Source organism: Dendrobium catenatum, unplaced genomic scaffold, assembly GCF_001605985.2.
Source record: "Dendrobium catenatum unplaced genomic scaffold, ASM160598v2 original_scaffold_243868, whole genome shotgun sequence".
NCBI classification, from domain to species: domain Eukaryota; kingdom Viridiplantae; phylum Streptophyta; class Magnoliopsida; order Asparagales; family Orchidaceae; genus Dendrobium; species Dendrobium catenatum.
This window is the reverse complement of record NW_021562275.1, coordinates 233,737-254,200: the sequence shown is the minus strand read 5'-3', so window position 1 is coordinate 254,200 and position 20,464 is coordinate 233,737. Positions and strand designations below refer to the sequence as shown.

General features: G+C 38.4%; 1 protein-coding gene across 3 annotated transcripts in view; it reads left to right on the top strand.

Annotated features, from left to right (window-relative positions):
- LOC110108083 overlaps positions 1-19,602 on the top strand; it is a 31,851-nt gene extending 12,249 nt beyond the window's left edge. For 2 of the 3 annotated variants that reach the window (XM_020838593.2, XM_020838594.2), the window contains exons 6-9: positions 5,688-5,776; positions 8,485-8,546; positions 8,649-8,745; positions 19,139-19,602. In XM_020838593.2, coding sequence (XP_020694252.1) covers positions 5,688-5,776; positions 8,485-8,546; positions 8,649-8,745; positions 19,139-19,195 — 305 coding nt within the window. In that variant the 3' untranslated portion in view covers positions 19,196-19,602. Of the gene's footprint in view, positions 1-5,687; positions 5,777-8,484; positions 8,547-8,648; positions 8,746-18,046; positions 19,119-19,138 lie in introns of those variants that run through there. The other variant, XM_028692618.1, reaches the window with a different exon arrangement.
- Positions 19,603-20,464: the final 862 nt, after the last annotated feature.

The window sequence follows — 20,464 nt, the reverse complement described above, 5'->3', positions numbered from 1 at the left end:
GCTGGCTTGTTGCTAGCATTGAAGAGGGATTCTTAAATCGTAGCAAGCGCCGTGCCGATTTCTTAAACGGAGTTAATTATAATTAATCAAATAATTATAACTAATAATTATTAATTAATCATAATTTATTAACTAATTATAATTATAATTAAATAATAATTATCATTTATTAACATTAATTAAAATATTTTAATCCCCCACCCCTTTTCTCTGCTCACGTGATCCAGCCAAAGAAGCGTGAAAGGGAGAAAGTTACCTTCCACAGCGAGCTCCCATTCTTGGCTCCGAACAAAATGTCGTAACTTTCGGTCCAACAGAAAGGGAAAGTTGTAGAAGGAGCGGGGTCGGACGGTGGTAGAGGTAGGCCGGCTTCTCTCTTCCTCTCTCTCTTTCTCTCTCTCTCTCTATCTCTTCACAGCAATCGAGCTCTCACCTTAGCTTCCGATCAAAATCTCGTAACTTCCGACTCTACATGAAGTGTTATCAGAGGAGCAAAGTCGCACGGCTACGAAGGAGCCGAGGAGGGAGCACACGCAAGAGAGAAAGTTATCTTCACAGCCGCGAGAAAGGAAAAGCGGGAGCGAGCGGGAGAGAACTTTTTTGGAGAGGCCGAAGGCCTCGTTTTTACGACTTTTTTTAACGTCGCGAGGTGAGGTGAAGGGTCGTGCGACGTGGGCGGCGACGTGCGTCGTGCGAGTCATGCCAAGATCGTGGGGAATGGGCAGGAGCAGATGAGGTATTTGATTTCTTTTTTTTTTAATTTCTTTGCACAGGTCAACATAGGCTAAGTCTAATACATCTACTCTCCTAACCAGGTCATCAGAAGGCCGACATTTTATGTGGCCAAACTATCTAAGACGACTCTCTCTAATGTTATCTGCCACTGGAGCTACTCCAACCTTTTCACATATATGCTTGTTTTGCATTCTGTCTCTAAGAGTAGGATCACTCAACCACTTGAGCATCCTCATCTCTACAACACTTAGCTAAATTTTATGATTTTCTTTGAATGGCCAACATTCTGCTTCATAAAGCATTGTAGGTTTCACGACAATCTTATAGAATTTTCTCTTAAGTTTGAGGGGTACTTTTCTATCACACAATAGGCTTGATGCATTCCTCCACTTCAACAATTCAACTTGAATTCTAGTTATAATATCCCCATTTATTTCACCATCACTCTGGACAATAGACCCGAGATATCTAAAATGTGTACTCTTATTACTGACTTGATCGCCCAATGTCACAACCCCCACTAGATTTATTACTGCTAAAATTACACTCCATGCATTCGATTTTGGATCCACTTAAACGAAATCCTTTAGACTCTAAGGCTGACCTCTATAATTCAAGTTTACTTTCAACTCATTCTCAAGTTTTATCAACAAGAAGAATATCATCAGCAAAAAACATACACCATGGTACATCCTCTTGCAAATGTCTAGTAAAGACATCCATGACTAAAGAAAAAGATATGGGCTCAAACTTTATCTTTGATATAATCCCAAGATATAATAATCCAAATGAAATAGGAAAATACTTGATCAAGTCACCTTGTTTTTGAACACCAGTAGTAGTTCCTGCATACATATACTTAATGACCTGAATATAAGTATTATTAATCTCTTTCATTTTTAGAACTCTCTATAACACTTCTCCTGAAACTTTATTAGAAGCTTTCTCTAAATCAATAAATATTATATGTAGATCCTCTTATTCTCTCTATACTTATCCATCAAACCTCTCAATAAATGTATAGCTTCCATAGTAGACCTACCCAACATAAATCTGATAGGAAATACTTGAGTTCGCAAGTAATCCTATCGGATCTACTTGAGTTCGCAAGCAAACCTAACCAAAGTTCGATAAAACAGCTAGAAAAACGTAGAAAACGTCATGGAAGAACAATCACACGATAGCAATGTCTTATTGAAAGCAAAGGGAAACAAACATCAAGCAAGATACAAGAGATCCTCAATTTGAGAGGAGGATTGTCTCTCCCAAATCTCTAGACAAGAGAGCCCAACACCAAGAACCCTAATTTTCAATCAATCAAAATATATCTCCCCATAATCCTCTCATGCACTTTAATACAAAAGGTTTCCTAATCAATTTTCCCTCCCAAAGCCTTAGCCGCGCAACCCTTTTCCACTTTGAAATTGCTTGGCTGGGTGGGACCCACCCAAGGGTCGAAAAAACGAAGGGGGAGGCAGACTACTTCCGCCTCTTGTACACGTGCTGAACCGGCCCAATGGACGACTAACAATACCACCCTCCCAAAGAACCACCTTGTCCTTAAGGTGAAACCCAGAAACTGTTGTTTTGTCCTCTCGTATGGCTCCCACATGGATTCGTAGTCAGGGAGGTCCTTCTACTGGATCAACACTTCTTTAGTTCCATTTTCTTTCTAGCGAACCCCCATCAGCTCTAAGGGTTCCAGAACCACTTTTAAATCCTCAGTAAGTGTCGCCAGTAGCTCGGGGTTGGCTGTGTAGTCACCAATGACCTTTCTCAATTGCGAGACATGAAAAACCGAATGTATAGTCACCGATGGTTGTAATTTCAGTCAATATGCTACTGCCGCAATCTTCTCCAGCACTTCATAAGGCCCAAAGTACCTTGGAGTCAACTTTTCATTACTCCTGTTGGCGACTGTCTTCTGTCTATACGGTCGGAGTTTCAAGAACACCCTCTCTCCCACTTCAAACTGGATGTCTGTCCTATGCCCATTCGCTTATTTATTCATAATTTGTTGATCTCTCAGTAGATGCCTCTTTACTTTCTCTAGCACTCAGTCCCTCTCCTCCAAGTACTCCTCTACTAAAGAAATGGGAGTACTGCTACGTACTCCTAAAGTGCACCAAGTATGGGGGATCCCATCCGTACAACACCTTGAATGGGGTCATCTGTGAAGTCGAAAGAAAAGATGTGTTATTCTAGTACTCAGCCCATGATAGCCACTTAACCCATAGCTTGGATGTCTCTTACACAAAATATCTTAGGTACATCTACAAGCTCATGTTGCTACTTCTGTCTGGCCATCCGTCTATGAGTGGTAAGCTGTGCCCCTCTTAAGGATTGTCCTCTGTAATCTGAACAACTCCCTCCAGAAATGGTTGAGAAACACCTTATCCCTATATGATACGATCCCCTCTGGTACTCCGTGCAATCTGACCACCTCCCTGATGAAAGCTGACACTACTGTCACTGCGGTGTATGGTGTCGGAGGGGAATGAAATGTGCATACTTGCTCAACCTGTCCACCACCACTAAGATCACTGTGAATCTCTCTGAGCGGGACAACCCATCTATGAAGTTCATAAATATCTTCTCCCACACTCTTCTCGATAGAGCTAACAGCTGTAGTAATCCTCCTGCTGAAATGGCTAGGTACTTATTCCTTTGGCAGATCTCGCATCTGGCTACCATCTCTTCTATATATTTATGCATCCCTCTTCCAGTACAGCTCCGTCGCTAGCCTCCTGTATATCTTCTGTACTTCTGAATGCCCCCCCCCCCCCCATCCCCCCCCCCCCCCAGCGCTTCCATGAAACTCCTGGAGTAAGTTGGGGAAGTGGATCGAGGTCTGGGGCATCACAAATCTCTCCTGATATAGCAGTTTGTCTCCCTCCAATGAGTACCCTGGATGGCTACCCTCTTCATTTAGTAAATCTGACCCGATCTTCCCCAAACCGTCATCTCTAGCACTTTCCTCTCTGATAGCCTCCCAATCCAACATCAAAGGAATAGATAGTGCCACCATCTGCAGCTCCCCCATACATCTGGACAAGGCATCTGCCGCATTGTTCTCCACCCCTGGCTTATAATGAATCTCAAAATCATACCAAAGCAACTTGGATAGCCACCTTTGATGCTCCTCTGTCACCATCCGCTATTCCAGCAAGTATTTTAAGCTCTGTTGATCTGTCCTGACAATGAAATACCTCCCAAGTAGGTAGGGTCGCCACTTATGGATGGCCAAATTTATGGCCATCAATCCCCTCTTATAAACTGACTTAAACCTAGCTCCAGCAGTCAATACCTGGCTGAAATAGGCAATGGGCCTACGACTGCATAAGCATTGCACCCAGCCCGTACCCGGACGCATCTGTCTCCACAATGAAAGTCTGAGTGAAATCTGGCAAAGCTAGAACTGGCACTGTAGTCATCGCCTTCTTTAGGCTCTCAAATGCTGACGTAGCCGCCTTCCCCCATAGGAACCCGTCCTTCTTCAACTGCTCAGTGAGTGGCCATGCTATGGTGCTATATCCCTTTACAATTGTTCAAAACATCCAGTGAATATAAAATAAAAAAAATAATAGTTCATGTCCTACATAATGGTAATTAGAAGCTAAAATGGAAGTAATTCCTGAGACATTAATAATGAAATTACAAAAGTACTATTCTTTTTATAACATCCCTCTTCATTTTATACAAAAAAGCTAGAGCCTACATGACACAAGTATTAGTTCTCATTTGGCTCGATTATTTGGGAAAAATAGTTGCGCAGCAGTTGCAGGAAAAGTTAGTTTAAAATCTACTGTAGCAATAGTTAATGATATTTGAATAATTTGTATATCTGATGTTTGAAACTCAAACTGCACATAACTATTTGAATAAACCACAATGTTATTGTAGTTTTCTGAAAGTATAAATGGCTAAATGCCCGTAAGAATATCTTTAAAAAATGTTCTGAAACTATGACGCACACAAAGGGGTTTCTAAAAAGCATATATGCAAAGAATATCTTACTCGAAAAAACTAATAAATTCAAAAGATGTATCCTCTTACTATACAATCAGTGAAGGCAATGTGCACTGTTTAGGTTTCTTAGGAGAGCGGTGAGATGCAAGGAAAGGGAGCTGGTGGAAGCATGATGGAGTTTTAGTGTCGTTGGAGGTTAAGGAGCTTGATCAGCAGAAGGTGCAGATGAAACACGTGAATGCGCATAGCAGAATAGGCAAGAATGATAGTTAGAGTTCTTGAAAGAAGAAATAAATAAGACGGCCATTTTGATAGTTTTAGGGCAACGTAGATATATTTTGGCTTAAAAAGGATAAAATGGGTTGTGTCATGGAAAGCAGTTGACAACTATGTCTTCGTTTGAGACAGCTTTCTTACTGCTTCTTAAAACAGCTTTCTAGTACAAAAGTTATTTTTGTACTACAAAGATGCTTTAAGCAGTAAGAAAGCTGTTCCAAACGAAGCCTATATGTGGGAAATGGAGTGGAAACAGAGTTTTTATGGGAGAGAGTTTTCAAAGTATTGCAGCCAAACATCTTTGTTTTTAATTCTTTGAAGCTTTCTTGAAATGACAAAGCAGCGAAAAAGTTTGGGCAAATGCTGCTTAAGCCAGAATTTGCTCTACAATCATTAGCAACTGGTAAGATAAAAAGATTCCACTTGAAGTATAAATTCATTGCCTATTGTTGTAGTTAGTAGTCCATTAGAAGACATTTCTTCAGATAAATTCTCTAATATTATGCTTTTGTTCTGATATTGAACACTTCTTTCAAATATGCTTTCATACTTAAAACTGTTTCTGTATTAGTCGACATCTAAATTATAATATTAACTTAAGGGATTCTCTCCAAAAAATATGAAGTCATGGGAACTCTACCTCTGTTCTTGTCTCAAACAAAACATTCGGTTCTTGTCTCAAACAAAACATTCTGCTCTCTATGCAGCTCCTGCGATCAATGATGCAATTCGACGGCTTATCCAAGAAAATGCTCAAGTTTTCGGTCAGATTGTAGCTAATCTTGAAAGATTAAAAGTAAGCGGTTAATTCTTGTTCTTTGATTCTTTTTGTTATAACTTTGGTGACTAGTAGTGGCCACGAGATAACGGTACTAGATAATATCCATAAATGCAGTAATGTCTGTGTTACTATTATCATTGAGAAAACCAATAATGCGTTCTATTTTCAACTTATCTGTAATTAAGACAATGATCTGAGAAATCTCATGTTGAATTAGACTAATCAAATAAACCTCAAATTTTTATTCTCACCTCTGTTTTCATTTATTAATTGCAAATATTCTTTGCTTTTATCATATTATATGTGGGCCTTCAAAATAATTTTACTGAAAAGTACTACAAATATATTTTTGAACTTTTGCTATGCCTTGTCATTGGATAGTTGTGAAAAATTTTTTAGCTTGCTTATAGCGTTGCCTATATGCATGTCATGATAGTTTTGTTACTTTTTAGAACATGACAACATTTCGATGGGTGTAATGCTGATTCCAAACAGGAGATGGCTCCTCTATATTATTTTCTTTCAGCAGTAAGAATGACTCTATACAAACTATTTAAAACTTGCATTTTTATTCCTGATGAAACTGTATTGTTTAATATCACCACTAGCTTGCTTATATCCTTGGCCAACTTCTCTTTGTATGCAGCCCTTGTATTGCTGTATCCCTTTCTATCCCACCGTTTATAATTAGCCCCATGAGACTTCTTTCTCCATTCTTTTTATTTGAAATTGGTATTTGTGCTAGTTATTATTATGCTGAATCCCTATTATACGAATTCTTCACATTGCTAACTTTGGCCAACAACTATTTATATTTTGCCCCTATGTACTAATTATCTACCTCCCTTGTACTTGTCTCCATTTCAAAAGCCCTGAAATTCTAGTTGACCTCTTATAGCCCTTGTTAATTATTGCTCGCATTATTTTGAGATATCCATTTTGCAATTATACTCCATAATTTTTGCTGCACATTCATTTTAAATTTCTTGTTTCTATAACGTTCAACTGCCTTGCTGAGCGCTGTTTGTTGGACAGCTTCCAACCTTAGAATCAGGTATAATAGGTAATATTTTCCATCTTAGGTTTCTATGGAAATATATTTGATATCTTCATGAAATATTAGCTTTTCCTTTTGGAGGCAAGGAAAAAATTTTTTTTTTCAAGTTTTAATGTTTTTAATGTTCTAATTTGATTTATAGCCATGTCCATGATTCATCTCTTAAGTCATTAATCCTTGTACCATAAGACTGATATTTCATCATTCAGTTGTGTATTAGTGTAAGTTCCTAGTTGCTTGAGACAGTTATTCCAGCTAAACCTTCATTTATCACTCATCTCTGTCAGTTTCTACGCTATTGTCTCATAATAATTATTCCTTCCATTTTCCAATGTATTAACCTTATTTTAGCTGTTAATGCTTCTTTTCTGGACATAGAGCTAGTTTGATAAGTAATTTTCCTATAGTTGTCGTGTTACAGAAAATCAATTTGGTTGTGCCACTTCACAGAATTAATTAAACTGAGACCACCATCTATTAGCTAGTGCATAAACCTACAGCAAATTGTATTTAATACAATTATTACTTTAGTCTCATTATTCCAATCTTTTGTTTTTCATGGATTTTTGGATGAGGTTGACGATGGTGACATTTCAAGAACTATGTTCTTGATTTGTGATTATAAAAGGTTCAGGACAATTTTGATAAACTGCAAAGTTATTGCATATCTTAAGTCAGCAGTTGAACACGTATGCTCTATATGCAGGGGTAGGTTATTCTTTGACTACATTTGAATTTTGTGTACGTATATCTCTATCTTGGAAGATGCCTCCTAAATTATGATCATGCTTCAGGTAAAAAAATCAAATCCAAACCAAACAGAGATATGTAGAGTAGCAAATACATTTGGACACGAAATAACTTTAGAATATAACAATACATAAAGCATTAGTTTCAGTACAACCATAGGCTAACCAAGGTAACTAAGAGCACTGAAGCTGAATTTGTGCCTGAATATGTTGGATCAAGATGGTCAGGCTGTGCCACTGGAGCTTGGATAACAAGAAGCTAACTTTTGAAGTACCGCTAGCTTCACCTGCTTTATCCAGTTCTACTTCTAAGATTGAATCCATCAACATGTGTTGCTGGATTGTAGAAGATTAATGCAGTGATACTTTATGGCTAAAGATAATGATCTCATTGTCTGACTCTGTACTATGAATTTGCATGGGTTGAATTCCGAATATCAGACCTAGTCTTGTTAGTTGAAATTTTCATGTAAGGGTTGGCACTCTTAATGTAGAATATAAAATTTTATATGTAAGTGCTATTTCTATATTGGAGCATTCTGAATCGTTTTCTGAGGGACTGGAACTGGACTATTAACCTAATTTCTTGCCATTAGCTGAATTTCATTTTCATTTGATTTGTCATGATACAATGAGAGCTAGAATTTTGTTTTTTTCCTAACAATACGCAATATCTCAGATTTTTTGTTACACAGATGTCAGAAATGCAAATTATTCTGATTATCCAAACTTGTATTGTGCTTTCTCATGTTAAGCTTATTGGTTGACGTTATTTTATTTTCAAATGTGTTCTAGGAGGATACACATCATGTGATGGCCATTCATTTCAATGATGATCTGACTTGATGCATTTCATTAGGTTTAATGTTCTAAATCTGATCAAATTTATTTACATAAAGCTTCTTGTTTTTCCCTAGGTTCAAGATAATGCTGATCTCTTTTTACGCACAAGAAATAACATCACAGCCATTCTCAACAGGTATAACATGTTTTTGAATTGATGACTTCTATGGTTGTTTTTCGTTTGTGTTGATTCTGCGATGCATTTTCCTAAAGAAGGTATATTTCTGTGAATAAATAGCATGAGTGGAATGCCCGGAATAATGAGTCAGATGCCACCATTGCCAGTAACAATAAACGAGGATCTTGTTACCACCATCCTCCCAAACACAAGCCAGGTAAACTTTCGTGCACTTCCTAGAATTGCAGTCTTAAATGCTTGCTAATGAAGCCATGTGTGCACGTATAGGCGAGGACTGATTTTCGCACTATTACAAACTTTGAAGAACTAAAGATTTTCTTTTGCATAGATCGCCCTTAATTTTTCTATTTCTAAAACCATCAAGATGCTTCATCTCAAAATTAGTCAACCAAACACTTGCTGTAGCTCCAAATTTTTAGCCACTCTAGTGTAAAGCCCTCTACTACAGGCAGTACTACATCTGTTAGTAAGTTAATATATATTATAAATACATTGTTCATGATTGCAGACAAAGTTTAAATATTTTGCTGTAGAACTTTCTTTAGTTGTAATGTTACCATCAAATTCTTCTATGGTTGCGTTGGGATCCTAAACATTCTTATACTATCTAGCATAACTTTTAACAAAAGCATGGAACTTGAGGTAACTCTCTGATTGAGCTGGAGGTCAGTTTGACTCAGTTAAATTGAACCAAAGCCCATACAAAGTTACAAGAACACTATCAACCTCCAGTGGAATTTAGAGTGTTGAGTTGAGTGTATGAATGATTAGACTAATTTATCTAGTACTTGAAAGGCCTCAAATTGAGTTGTGTCATCCTAACCTGGCCATTTTCTGGCTTGTTTAAGTTAGCTATGATTGGGCACTTTCTTGGGTGAAGTAGATTCCTTGGGTTCGATTCAAGTATCTCTTGGAGCTGTCTATCGATGTGCATTTGTTATTGTGCAAACCTCATCAAAAGTTTAGAACTTCTATAAATGATTGGGTCTTCCATGGTTCACTGTTTTGTGTGCCACAGAGAGACGAGTTGATGAACAGAAAATGGTTTTTGACATTTCAAATTTCTGTTGGATGTATTTGAGAGGCCACAAATCCATTTGCTTAAATTCATTTATCACCTATAAAGCTTTCTTGATCTTGAAATCAATGTGGAATCTTTGTATTAATGATGGAAACCATACTCCTGGGCCAACTAGGTGGGATGACTCAATGAGATGTTCATCTTCTCAATTTTATATCATGTGATGCTTCAATCTCTACGGCTCATTATAAATAAACATTAAAATTAATTTTGACAAGGACCAAAATAGCATGTTTAAAAAAATCTACAAATGGTGCTCAAATTCAACATTTGTGGCATCCTTTGTAATCTTCTAGAGATTTGGAGACTACTCCAAATCTCTGCGGAAAACATATAAGCATCATTGTTATATTCGTTAGCAAGATAGCGATGCTTACTGATGAAGATGAATGTGATGCTCATTAGCGGTGAGCTGTCATAAACAAATTATTATTAGTTAATATTGATGATTAACTATAATTCATGCCTATACTATCCGAAAATGTTGTTGTTTATGCTAATGTTGCCCTTAAATGTATTTGACCCTATCTGTGGGCTCCGAAAATTTGGCCTCGGCCTCCACTCGCTTTTCTTATTCAGCGAGGGAGTTTTAACGAACTAAGTTCCGAGGTAAATTTTGGAAGGCAGATGAGTTTGTAGATAAGACACTACCCAGAGATTTCGCCCTCATTTTGTGAGGACTTTATGATCTGAGTTATGGTTTCCTATAGGCGCAAGCCCCTATAGTTAATTACCCCTCTCGATCACGAGAGAGAACTTTCGATTAAGGCTAGTCGTCAATCAGATACGTAGAGTATACGTGTTATCTGGCATATAATAGCAGCATATGGTTTAGGATACTGGTAGAAATTGAATTTGGATTTGTGAATTTGGGAAGTTTGGATATTTGGAAAGATTTAATATTTAAAATAGAAATTTCACCATCTTTCACTTAAAGCGGATGGTGGGGGAATGGATGATGGGCCCGATCAAGATCCCATGGTTCCGTCGTCCCGGGCCATCGTGGTCCCTGGTCTACTTAGTCAGAGGAGGTAGTCGACCCAACCTGACAGAAGGATCCTTGTCGGCAGCTATGGGTTGCTTCGTCCAAGGGGACCTTGTAGACCGGGGTTGAATGTTTGTCTAAGGGGACAAATTTAAATCCACCTTAGCTAACAAAGGGCTTTGTGCCCTATCGATCATATCCTATTGATTCATATCTCAAGGATTTAACGCCACTAAGGAGCGTATTGGCTCTGGCCATAACTGCTATCTGTGGTGCCATTTGGCGGCAAAACCACTCGGTTCAGAGGGCCCCGGGTCATAACCGTTTACCTGCAGTGCCATTTGGCGGCGAAACTGCCGGTTAGAGGACACGTACCACGTCCTTACTAGCAATAGACTTTTTTTTTAGAATGGATCCTAGTGATATTTTCGACTAGGCATTCGGCTCTTTGTGAGCTAGAGTTTATTTGAATTTGTCCGCCTCGACAAACTGTTGCGGAGGGCGGATGGATTTTGTTTAATTTTGATGGATTTATTTTTTTTTTTTTTTTTTTTTTTTTTTTTTTTTTTTTTCTTATTTTAAAACATTTTTTGGAATTTTGGAATTTTTGAGTTTTTATGGGTATTTCGGAGTTCTTGAGTATTTGGGTGTTTTTGAAAGTGTTTGGAATGCGACCCTCCGGTTGGATTTCTTCAATCAACCGGGCCATTAGTCGGGGTGTTTGGGGTCATGTTACCTTTATGGATTGAACCTTGTTCAACTCTATCGGGCTGTCGACAGAGGATCAGGTTTCGTAGGCTTTATGCCCTTGTAGTGAATTCTTATTGTTATAGCCCTGAAGGCCTAATATGAATGTATTAAGACCAAATATAAACGGTCCCACAACCGTATATTTGTTTAAGGGTTCGAACCTGGGTCTGAACTATCTATTGACCGTATTAGACGGATTCGGTTTCGAACCTGAAATTCACTTGTCAACCCGCCGCAGCGTTCCCTTAGACGTCACGTGTTGTACCAATAACACGCTTTGCCCGGGCCCAATGCGGGTATTTGGGGGCATTTTATAATGAACCATGTCCACTTCTTTTTATCTTGCTAAGGAGGATTCGGGTTATAAAATTTATAACCCGCGCAGCATCCCTAGACATCACGTGTGTCCAATAACACGCTCGCCGGGGCCCTTGCGGTTGATTTTTATATTACCCTTTTAGTGGTACCTATGTGATATAGTTTATAGCTGCACGGCAGGGGTATTTTAAAATTATTTGTAAATTCCTTCTGTCTGCTTGTACGGAGATTGCAAATCCGGGTGGCGTGGCGTAGCAGCTTCTGAATAGATTATTCGCTGCATTGTCAGGTACGTGATGCGTGCACTATTTGTTGATCTCTCAGCAGGGGCGTAGTGCACTAAACTAATCTTCCTGCCTTTAGTTGCATGGATAGTTGTATTTTGTTGTAGTATCATCAATCTATTGCTTGTTAACGGATCAATGTACTTGCCTTACATTGGACAATTGAATTGATTGTAAAGGTGTTGTGATATTGGTCGCCTCATTACGATGCTTCATTGGGCGTGGATATATTGTATGTTTATAAGATCCCTCACCTTTGTAGCATAACTATTACTTACTACTTGTGAGGTAACTGCATTGTCGTGTTTCTTCTGCGTTGTTACTGTAGGCTCGGGCCATCAAATTCATCAGATTATCGCGCTTGTATTGGAGACTCTGTAGTGCTTTGTGCTTGTGTTTCAATCAACAGAGATTCTCCAACATCCACATAGTACTCTAACTTATTGGTTTAAGAACAAAGCGCCGCATATCTTCTATGGCTTGGTGAATTTTCTTTGCCTGGAAGATCATGCGATTGTATATCTCTGTTTACCAACTTCCAAGCAACATCAATCGGCGTGCCCAATACATCATCATTGGACCCAGATGCAAGTAATAACATTAGTATATGGTCGATGAAATTTGAACTCTAATTTTTTGCCATCTCTATTGATCGTTGCTTGAGGGTACATCGCTTCCATTTTGTAAATGAGCCATTTACGATTCAAATTGGCCTCCTCCCAAAAATATGACTTGATATAAAAAATCATATTCTTCATGCTCTTTCTTGCACTTGTGAACTCAAATTGTACTCACAAGTTATTTGTGATAAATTGAGATCAAGCTCATCAACCCTTCTTTCATTTGAATGATTAATATAAGATTGGATTTCTATTGCTCACACAGATTTCAGGTTCACACTTGAAAGGAATTTGCCATATCAGCATTGGATTTCCAATTTGGATTGATAACTCTAATTGGAAGTTGATTATCCTTTCAAATCACTCTATAGTTCTCTATTGATGTTCACATTATATCTTGATCTCGTTCATATAATCAACTTGAATGTTAAAAGTCAGTTTCACTTATGTTCTATGCTTGAGTTCATTTGCTAGTCTTTGAGTTCAAGGATTGAGCTCAAGCTTACAAGTCTTCTACTTGAGTTTAAGTTCAAATGCATGTCCCTGTTGTCTTTGGAGTTCGTGTCGAGCTCAAAATGAGTTCAATCAAGTTCTAATGGAATCAGGTTCATGTTCATATTCGTTTCAATTAGAATTGAATTCATTTGTGGTTCCAAGTTCAATTAAGTCATTTGTTGCAATCCCATTCTTCCACATCAATTGATTCGAACAAGTCCAAGTTCATCATTTTTATTTAAGTCCTTGGATTTCAAATCCAAATTTCGGCAGCTTCCCGGCGTCTCCCTGGGTTTAGCGGGAAAAACCAAGAGCAACCATTCCCATCGACGCTACGAGTGAGCGCTTCAGTAGGTTGTCAAAAAATGACCACCGGCGGCGTCCGCGAATGAAAATTTTTATCCCCGCCTGCTACGTGAGCATTTAAGGGTTTTTTAGGTTTGTTTATTATAAGAAGAAAACAGGTGTTAGAAATAAGCAGGATTTCCCCCCTTTGCTGCACCACGTGGGCGTTCGGGGGTACTTATATAAAAATAAAATAAAAATACATTTTTTTTATCCCCTTCGTCGCAAGCGTCGCACCGGTTTCCCACCCTAAACGCTACTTGAGCGCCTCGGGGGTTTGCCCGCTCGTTGCAAGCTTTGAAGAGGGATTCTTAAATCGTTGCGAGCATCGCACCGGTTTCCCACCCTCAACGCTACGTGAGCGCCTTGAGGGTTTGCCGGCCCGTCGCAAGCATCGAGAAAAGAACCATTTCTTCTTTTTGAAATCTCTTTCTTTTTTTTTTCTTTTCTTTTCTTTTTCTCTCTTTTTTTTTAACTCTTTTTTTTTCTTTTTCCTTGGAAAATCTTTCTTTTTTTTTTTTCTTCTCCAATTGAGATTCTAAAGTTCTAACTTCTTCTTTTTCTCATCTACATGATGAAGTGCATTTAATTCAGCTATTTTATTTTTATTTAATAGCTGAACCTTCAGCATTTCGACTAATGCTTTGACATCAAACAACTTCCCCTCAACAGCCGGCCCTTTGCCTTTTTAAGTTCAAGCTCTAAAACCATAGCCTCAAAATCAAACTTATTGATCGTCTCTTCCATCTCCTTGGAATGGTTTTCAAGCCCAGACCGAGCAAGGATTTAAGATGGCTGACTTCTCCAGATAGCATTTCCATCTTCTCTACATTGCTCTCAGCAATCTTTATTGCATTATCAGTATGGCTTAGTAAGCCATTCTTTGTCTCAGTAATCATCAATAACTCTTGCTCCACCCTTTAAAGCTCTTGTGTTGTAGAGAGAAGTTCTCTAATTTCTGATACCTTCAAGCTCTTTCATCCATTCTTCCTCCTCCCGAGCAGCTTCAGTTGTTGACTACTCTACTTCGTTGGCACATCACTTATCAAGTTCTGAACTCTCCCCAGCAAGCTTCTGAGGAAGGAAAGCATCCTCCAGCATGAATAATAGTTAAGAAGCTTTTAATACTCTCATAAGCACCCTTGCCGGGAATCAATTTCCTCATCTGTTTAGTTGGAGGTGAAGTTCATGGAATGGATTCAAAGTGGCTCATTCAATTTTCAGCATCTTGCTCTTCACAATCACCTACTGATTCACTAAGCTCATCTTGGTCTGGCTCTTCTAGTTGATCAGCATCGTTGTCTCCATTGCTATACAACTGAGAACTCACCACCATGGACCTCTTAGTGGCGGGAACCTTGCTGGTAACCATCGTATGTTTTGATCCCTTCGCCTCAGAGCATAAGGCCTGCATAACTGTTGTTGCCTGCTCCATATTTGACTGTCATGGCATGCTTTGCTACCTTGTCATGAACCTTGCACAGTTCTTTTGAAGAAACATCCACATAAACGGATTGTTGGATCTTGGATCAGTTGTGAGGCTAGATGGCTTCCGTCTGATTGTGAGAATGGCGGTAGGTGGAGGCAAGTGTTAGGAGGCGGACTGCAGCAAGAGCCAGAAGACTTGAGGTATCAAGTGATGCCTTCAACCAGCTTGCTTGAGTCGAACAGAGAGCTGGAAGAAATGAATCGATGAAATGGAAAGATTTGGAGATGAAGAGCTGTAGTGGCATGGGTCTCGGCTTGGCATTGGACATGTAGGCGGATGGGAAGAGAAGGTAGGCATGCGGCTTAGAGAGGACGGCTTGTGTAGGTGAAGTTTGACGTGATCAAGGGCCTTGGACGGAGGCTGCAATGGCTGGTTTGTTTGTGACTTTGGCGTGAAGGAGGGCATCTTGCTGTAGACGGGTAAGGTAAGATATGAAGGATGAGATAACGGCTGAGATCATCAATGGATGTTGGCTTGAGCTGCAATAGTTCAACGTGAGGTGGAGGGGGACGTGAGATACAGTAGGAGAGCAGCTCGATTCTGTAAGCCGCTTCGGCTGAGGTTGGAGGAAGGAGTTGTACTGGAGCAGCTCTTGCATGGGTTGAGGCTCTTGACAGAGAAGAGTTTGCATATGGGATTTTCCAGAAATCCCCAAACAGGCAAAGCTCATTTAACTTCATTTTAGTGATAGAGCTCCGTTTGAAACCAGAACAACAACACTCGAAGCTGGATTTACGGGATTTAGTCAGAGATATGAGGTCTGAAGCTTTGCCAAAAAGAGATATTTTGCATTTAATTTGATTCTGACTTTGCTTTTGACTTTTCCATATTGTTAATTGAATTAAAAAAAGTTAATGATATGTCACTATTACATTAATTCGAGCTGACACAAATGTATCATCCATCATTCCAAGGTCTTCTCGATTTGCACGATTCTTCGATTTACGTGGATCTTGCCTCGTTTTCCGTGCCAATTTTCCCGATAATATAATTGGACAAATTAATAGTGAATTTAGGGTATTGCTGATGTTCCGATCACAACGACGCAGTCCGTTTCACTATTGGACACCATTTGGGTGGCGACGAGGCTTAATTCCTTCGGAATGCCTATGTCTCGATTTGCGCGCAAAACCTCATTCAAATAAATTGGCACTGCATTCATAGTTTTGACGGTGTTCCGGACCCAATGACGTAGTCCGTTTTGCAATCGGACATCGTTTGATCATCGTCAAGGCTAATCTCCCTCGAAATGAGTGCATTTGCAACATATTTGAATCGCCTTTGAAATTTACGACGCCACCTCAAACGATCCAATTTATTCAAATAAAATATATATTCTTAATGCCAACGACGTTCTGGACGCAATGACGCTGTCCGTTTGTCGATCGGACTTCGTTTGAGTATCGTCGAGGCCTCGTTTCCCTTATAACGCAGGCCTTCAAATCATATTTGCATCGCTTAGAAATTCACCACCACCTCAAATGATCCAAATTTATTAAAAAAATGCATATTCTAAATTTCGACGACGTTCCGGACACAATGGCGCTGTCCGTTTGTCAATCGGACGTCATCCGAGCATCTTCGAGACCTCGTTTCCATCGTAACGCATGCCTTGATATCATATTTGAATTGCATAGAAATTCGCCACCATCTCAGACAATCCAAATTCATTAAATAAAATATATATTTTGAATGTAGACAACGTTCCGGACGCAATGACACTGTCCGTTTGTCGGTCTGAAATCGTTTGGGCGACATCGAGGGCCAAATTCCTCGATATGCGTGTTATTACCTTGGGATCCATGCCACCATTACGATTGACCCCAATTAATCACAAAAGATGTATATTTTGAATGTCGAGGATGTTCCGGACGCAATGGCATAGTCCGTTTCATGATCGGACGTCATCTGAGCGACGTCGAGGCCTGATTCCTTGAAATACGCGTTGTCTCGAAATTCATGTCACTCATTAGGATGATCCAAACTGAACAAATAAAATACAATTTTTGAATATTTACAATATTCTGAACATAATGACGAAGTCCGTTTGTTGATCTGACATTATTTGATCAGCCTCGCGCTTTAATTTCGGGTGTCGGTCGCCTTTTGACCAATCTCATCCGATTCAATTACGAGAGGCCTCAACCTAGCAGAATTCGACGTCCTGATCGCAACGACACAATCTGTTTGGCAATTAAAGGTTTTTTGAACTTTCAAGTGATGCATGGCGCCAAGGTGCGTAATGCTTTATTCGCCAATTGGAGTCCTTTCTCACGTGGTTTGAGATATAGTGGTCAACACTATCATCACCTACCTCTTCCACACCTATGGTCAGTGTATGTGGCCACTAGCATATGAGACCTCAATGTCTTCATTTTCATTCTAATAACTTCATTTGCAAGTTTTATTGATGTCTCTCCAACCTTTTGGAGGTGAACCTTGTACCCCATTTTTAGTTGATCTTTACACTAGAGTCAGGCCCCGTGATTTTCCTCCATGAGTTTTTGCATAACAATCCTTCTTTTTAACACCATGTGTGTTTTGAATTCCAATGTTAGATGACATATAAGCTTGCAATCTAATATTTTATGGGAATCCCATTCAACATGCAACTAGTTGTATCTTGGTCAAAAATTATTCTTGATAGTTGGACTTTTTCCAATTTAGGCCAATATTTTGACAATGATTTTTGTTGAAGGTTTATGAGTCAGATCCGTAATTATTGACTTGATCCTTCTTGGTTATTCTTTTCCTACTTATATGGATTAAACTTAATGCTAAGTCAGTAGGGCATTGTAGGGGGGTGGACCCCCTTGCTTGGTGTTTCTGAGATAGAACCTTTGACTCAAAATTTTATGTGAATATTTTTAGCATAACAAATATTCTAACGATATATTCTGTGGCATATTATGTGGTTGTAATTGTTAATTTTATCTTAATGGCTTCATAAGCCTTATATTTAAAGGGCACCATCTCCTAGAATTGATACCCTTTAGAATATGGGGGAACTTGTGTGGTCCTGTTATATAGGAAGATTAATATTTAAACTAAATATAATCTTTTTTTTATTAACTTGTTAGGGTTTTTTGTTTTTTTGATTCTTTCGATTTTTCTTTCAAATCTTTTGCAGCCCTTATGATGAGCTCCTATATTGATACAGTTCTCCCCCTTCAACAGCCTATTTCTAAGCTTAGGCCTGTATTAGCACGATATTTGTGGTTATGGTGCAGAAAAGTATCACTGAAAGTATGTACAAACTCATGAATGTACAGATGGAAGCATCATGTGTATGATATTTAGTTTGCCAGTCTAAGATAGTGATTTTGAGTAATAGAATACTTATGAGTATTCTGGAATGGAGCACATGTGAGCAAAACAGCATGGTACTTTTAGAGTTTAAAGAAATTAGAGAAAATGAGAAGCAAAATATTTTATTTTGTTTTAAGCAAACGAACTATTTCCATTATTTTACAAAGGAAATTTGAGATTATTGGATATATATATAGGAATGGTTATCCAAGGCCTTTTAGCTCTATCAGCCAATGTTTTTTTCCTGTAAGGGTGGGTTCCAAAACTCTCGTATATTTTTATTGTAGATACTATTAGTAGCAGGCCATGTATATGACAAATGCCACCATGAGTTTCATGTTATCAACTTAAAACATATTTTCCTGAATAAATTTCTCGAAGGAAATGTGTACGTTTGTAACTAGTATGTATTATTTTTTTTGTATTTTTAAATTCACCGGCATGCTACCATATCAATACTTAACACTAAGGATCTATTTGAGACAACTGTGACTTTTTATAAAGGTGATTGTAAAGCTATTGTGTAGAAAATAAAATTTTTGAAACCTATTGTAAAAAGTAGCTTCCTAGCACAAAAAGCTCTCAAAACAGCAAGAAAGTATTATCCAAATAAAAACTGTGGTTGAGATTTGAAAAATAAAACAATAACAAAGTTGCCCCAAATATATCCCAAATATGGATAGTAGAGGAGATATTATATTTGCAAATTTAGGTTGTTATTCTTTTCATGTATGCATCTTAAACTAGAATGCTAGTTAATTTCAAATTAGAGAAGCATCTGTTGTATATTCTCCAGTCTTGCATATTAACAAACCTTATCAACAGATTCATGCTTGTATCCTCTCCTGAAAACGTTCATGTTTTTAAATATGCTTCTCACTACTTTTTCTTGGAATTTTATTATATCATGAAGGCATTCATGTTCAATTCACCTACTGGCATTACTGTGAAGCAAGAGCCAAGGTGTTAACAGCTGACTGCAGGAATGCTAATTGTCTGCGTAACCTTTTTGTAAATGCCCCACAAGCTGTCTTCTCATATACACCCAGAGGATTTTGTAAAGATCACACAAACGGCAAGCAATAAAGCTTTCCCAGAAGTTCCAAGAATATTCACTCGTCTATGTTTGCCTCCAGTTTAGAGGCTTTTTTATGTTCATCTAGAGAGTGAGTGTGTGTGTGTGTGAGAAAGAGAGAGAGGGAGAAAGAGAGCTTGGTTCGCAGACATTTTTCAAGGTGGCTGCAGATAAATATGATTCTTTAGATGATGTTTCATGGTTTTTAACCTCCATTACAATATTAGTTATGTAATCTCAAAACAATCAAGGAATGTGCAACTATTTTCACCAAAAGAGCTTACTTGGCTGTGTCAGTTTTCTCTGCTTGTTTCATAATCTAATGATTAATTACCCTAACTTTGCCTTTGCTCTTGCTGGTGTGCTAGTCTGCCAAGCAAAGTGATACCAGATCAAAGTGATTCTAGTTAATATTTTTAAAAATCTCATCAGGACTTGAAATTCAGTAGGACTGCATCTTATTGCTAGGCAATCTCTGCTGCCTTCCATGTCTGTGAATTCTGCCCTTTGATGTTTGGAAGATCCTGAGCATGGTTCCTCAATACATTTTCTACTGCTTCAACCTTCTAATGAGCAACAGTCACTTAAAGAGAAGGAAAATTTTGGAGTCAGAGAGAAGCCTGTTGCAGTTAAGAAGCTGATATCAGGGTTTATTTGCAGTAATTTGCTTTTCACTGTTTATTTTTCAGACCGCTGTTATTCTGTTATTTAGCTATAACATTCATACTATTTTTTTTGTAAAGTTTTATCACGAGCAGCAGATTTTAACATTAAGATTTTGTTTGGGATGGTTTTTTTACTGCTTCTTAAAGCAATCTTCTAGTACAAAAATTAAAGTACTAGAAAGCTACTTTAAGAAGCAATAAAAAAAGCGTCCCAAATGAAACCTAAATTCTTTTAGTGTGAAAAACAAAATTTATAATATCTATAATATTTTTTTTAAAAAGTGCTTTCACACAACTTTCTACCAACAGTTTGGAGGAACTATTGTGCTTCATGTAGGGCACCCAATCATGTTAAGAAGCCTGAGAAGGCTATTTTTGGGGCAGCTGAGCTGCCATTAATTCTGTTTAAAATTGAGTGGTTGTAGCAATTGTTTGAACCATCCATAATGGCTGAGGTGTCCCTTAGGACTCATTCGTTAAAGAAGTTTGCTGTTCTGAT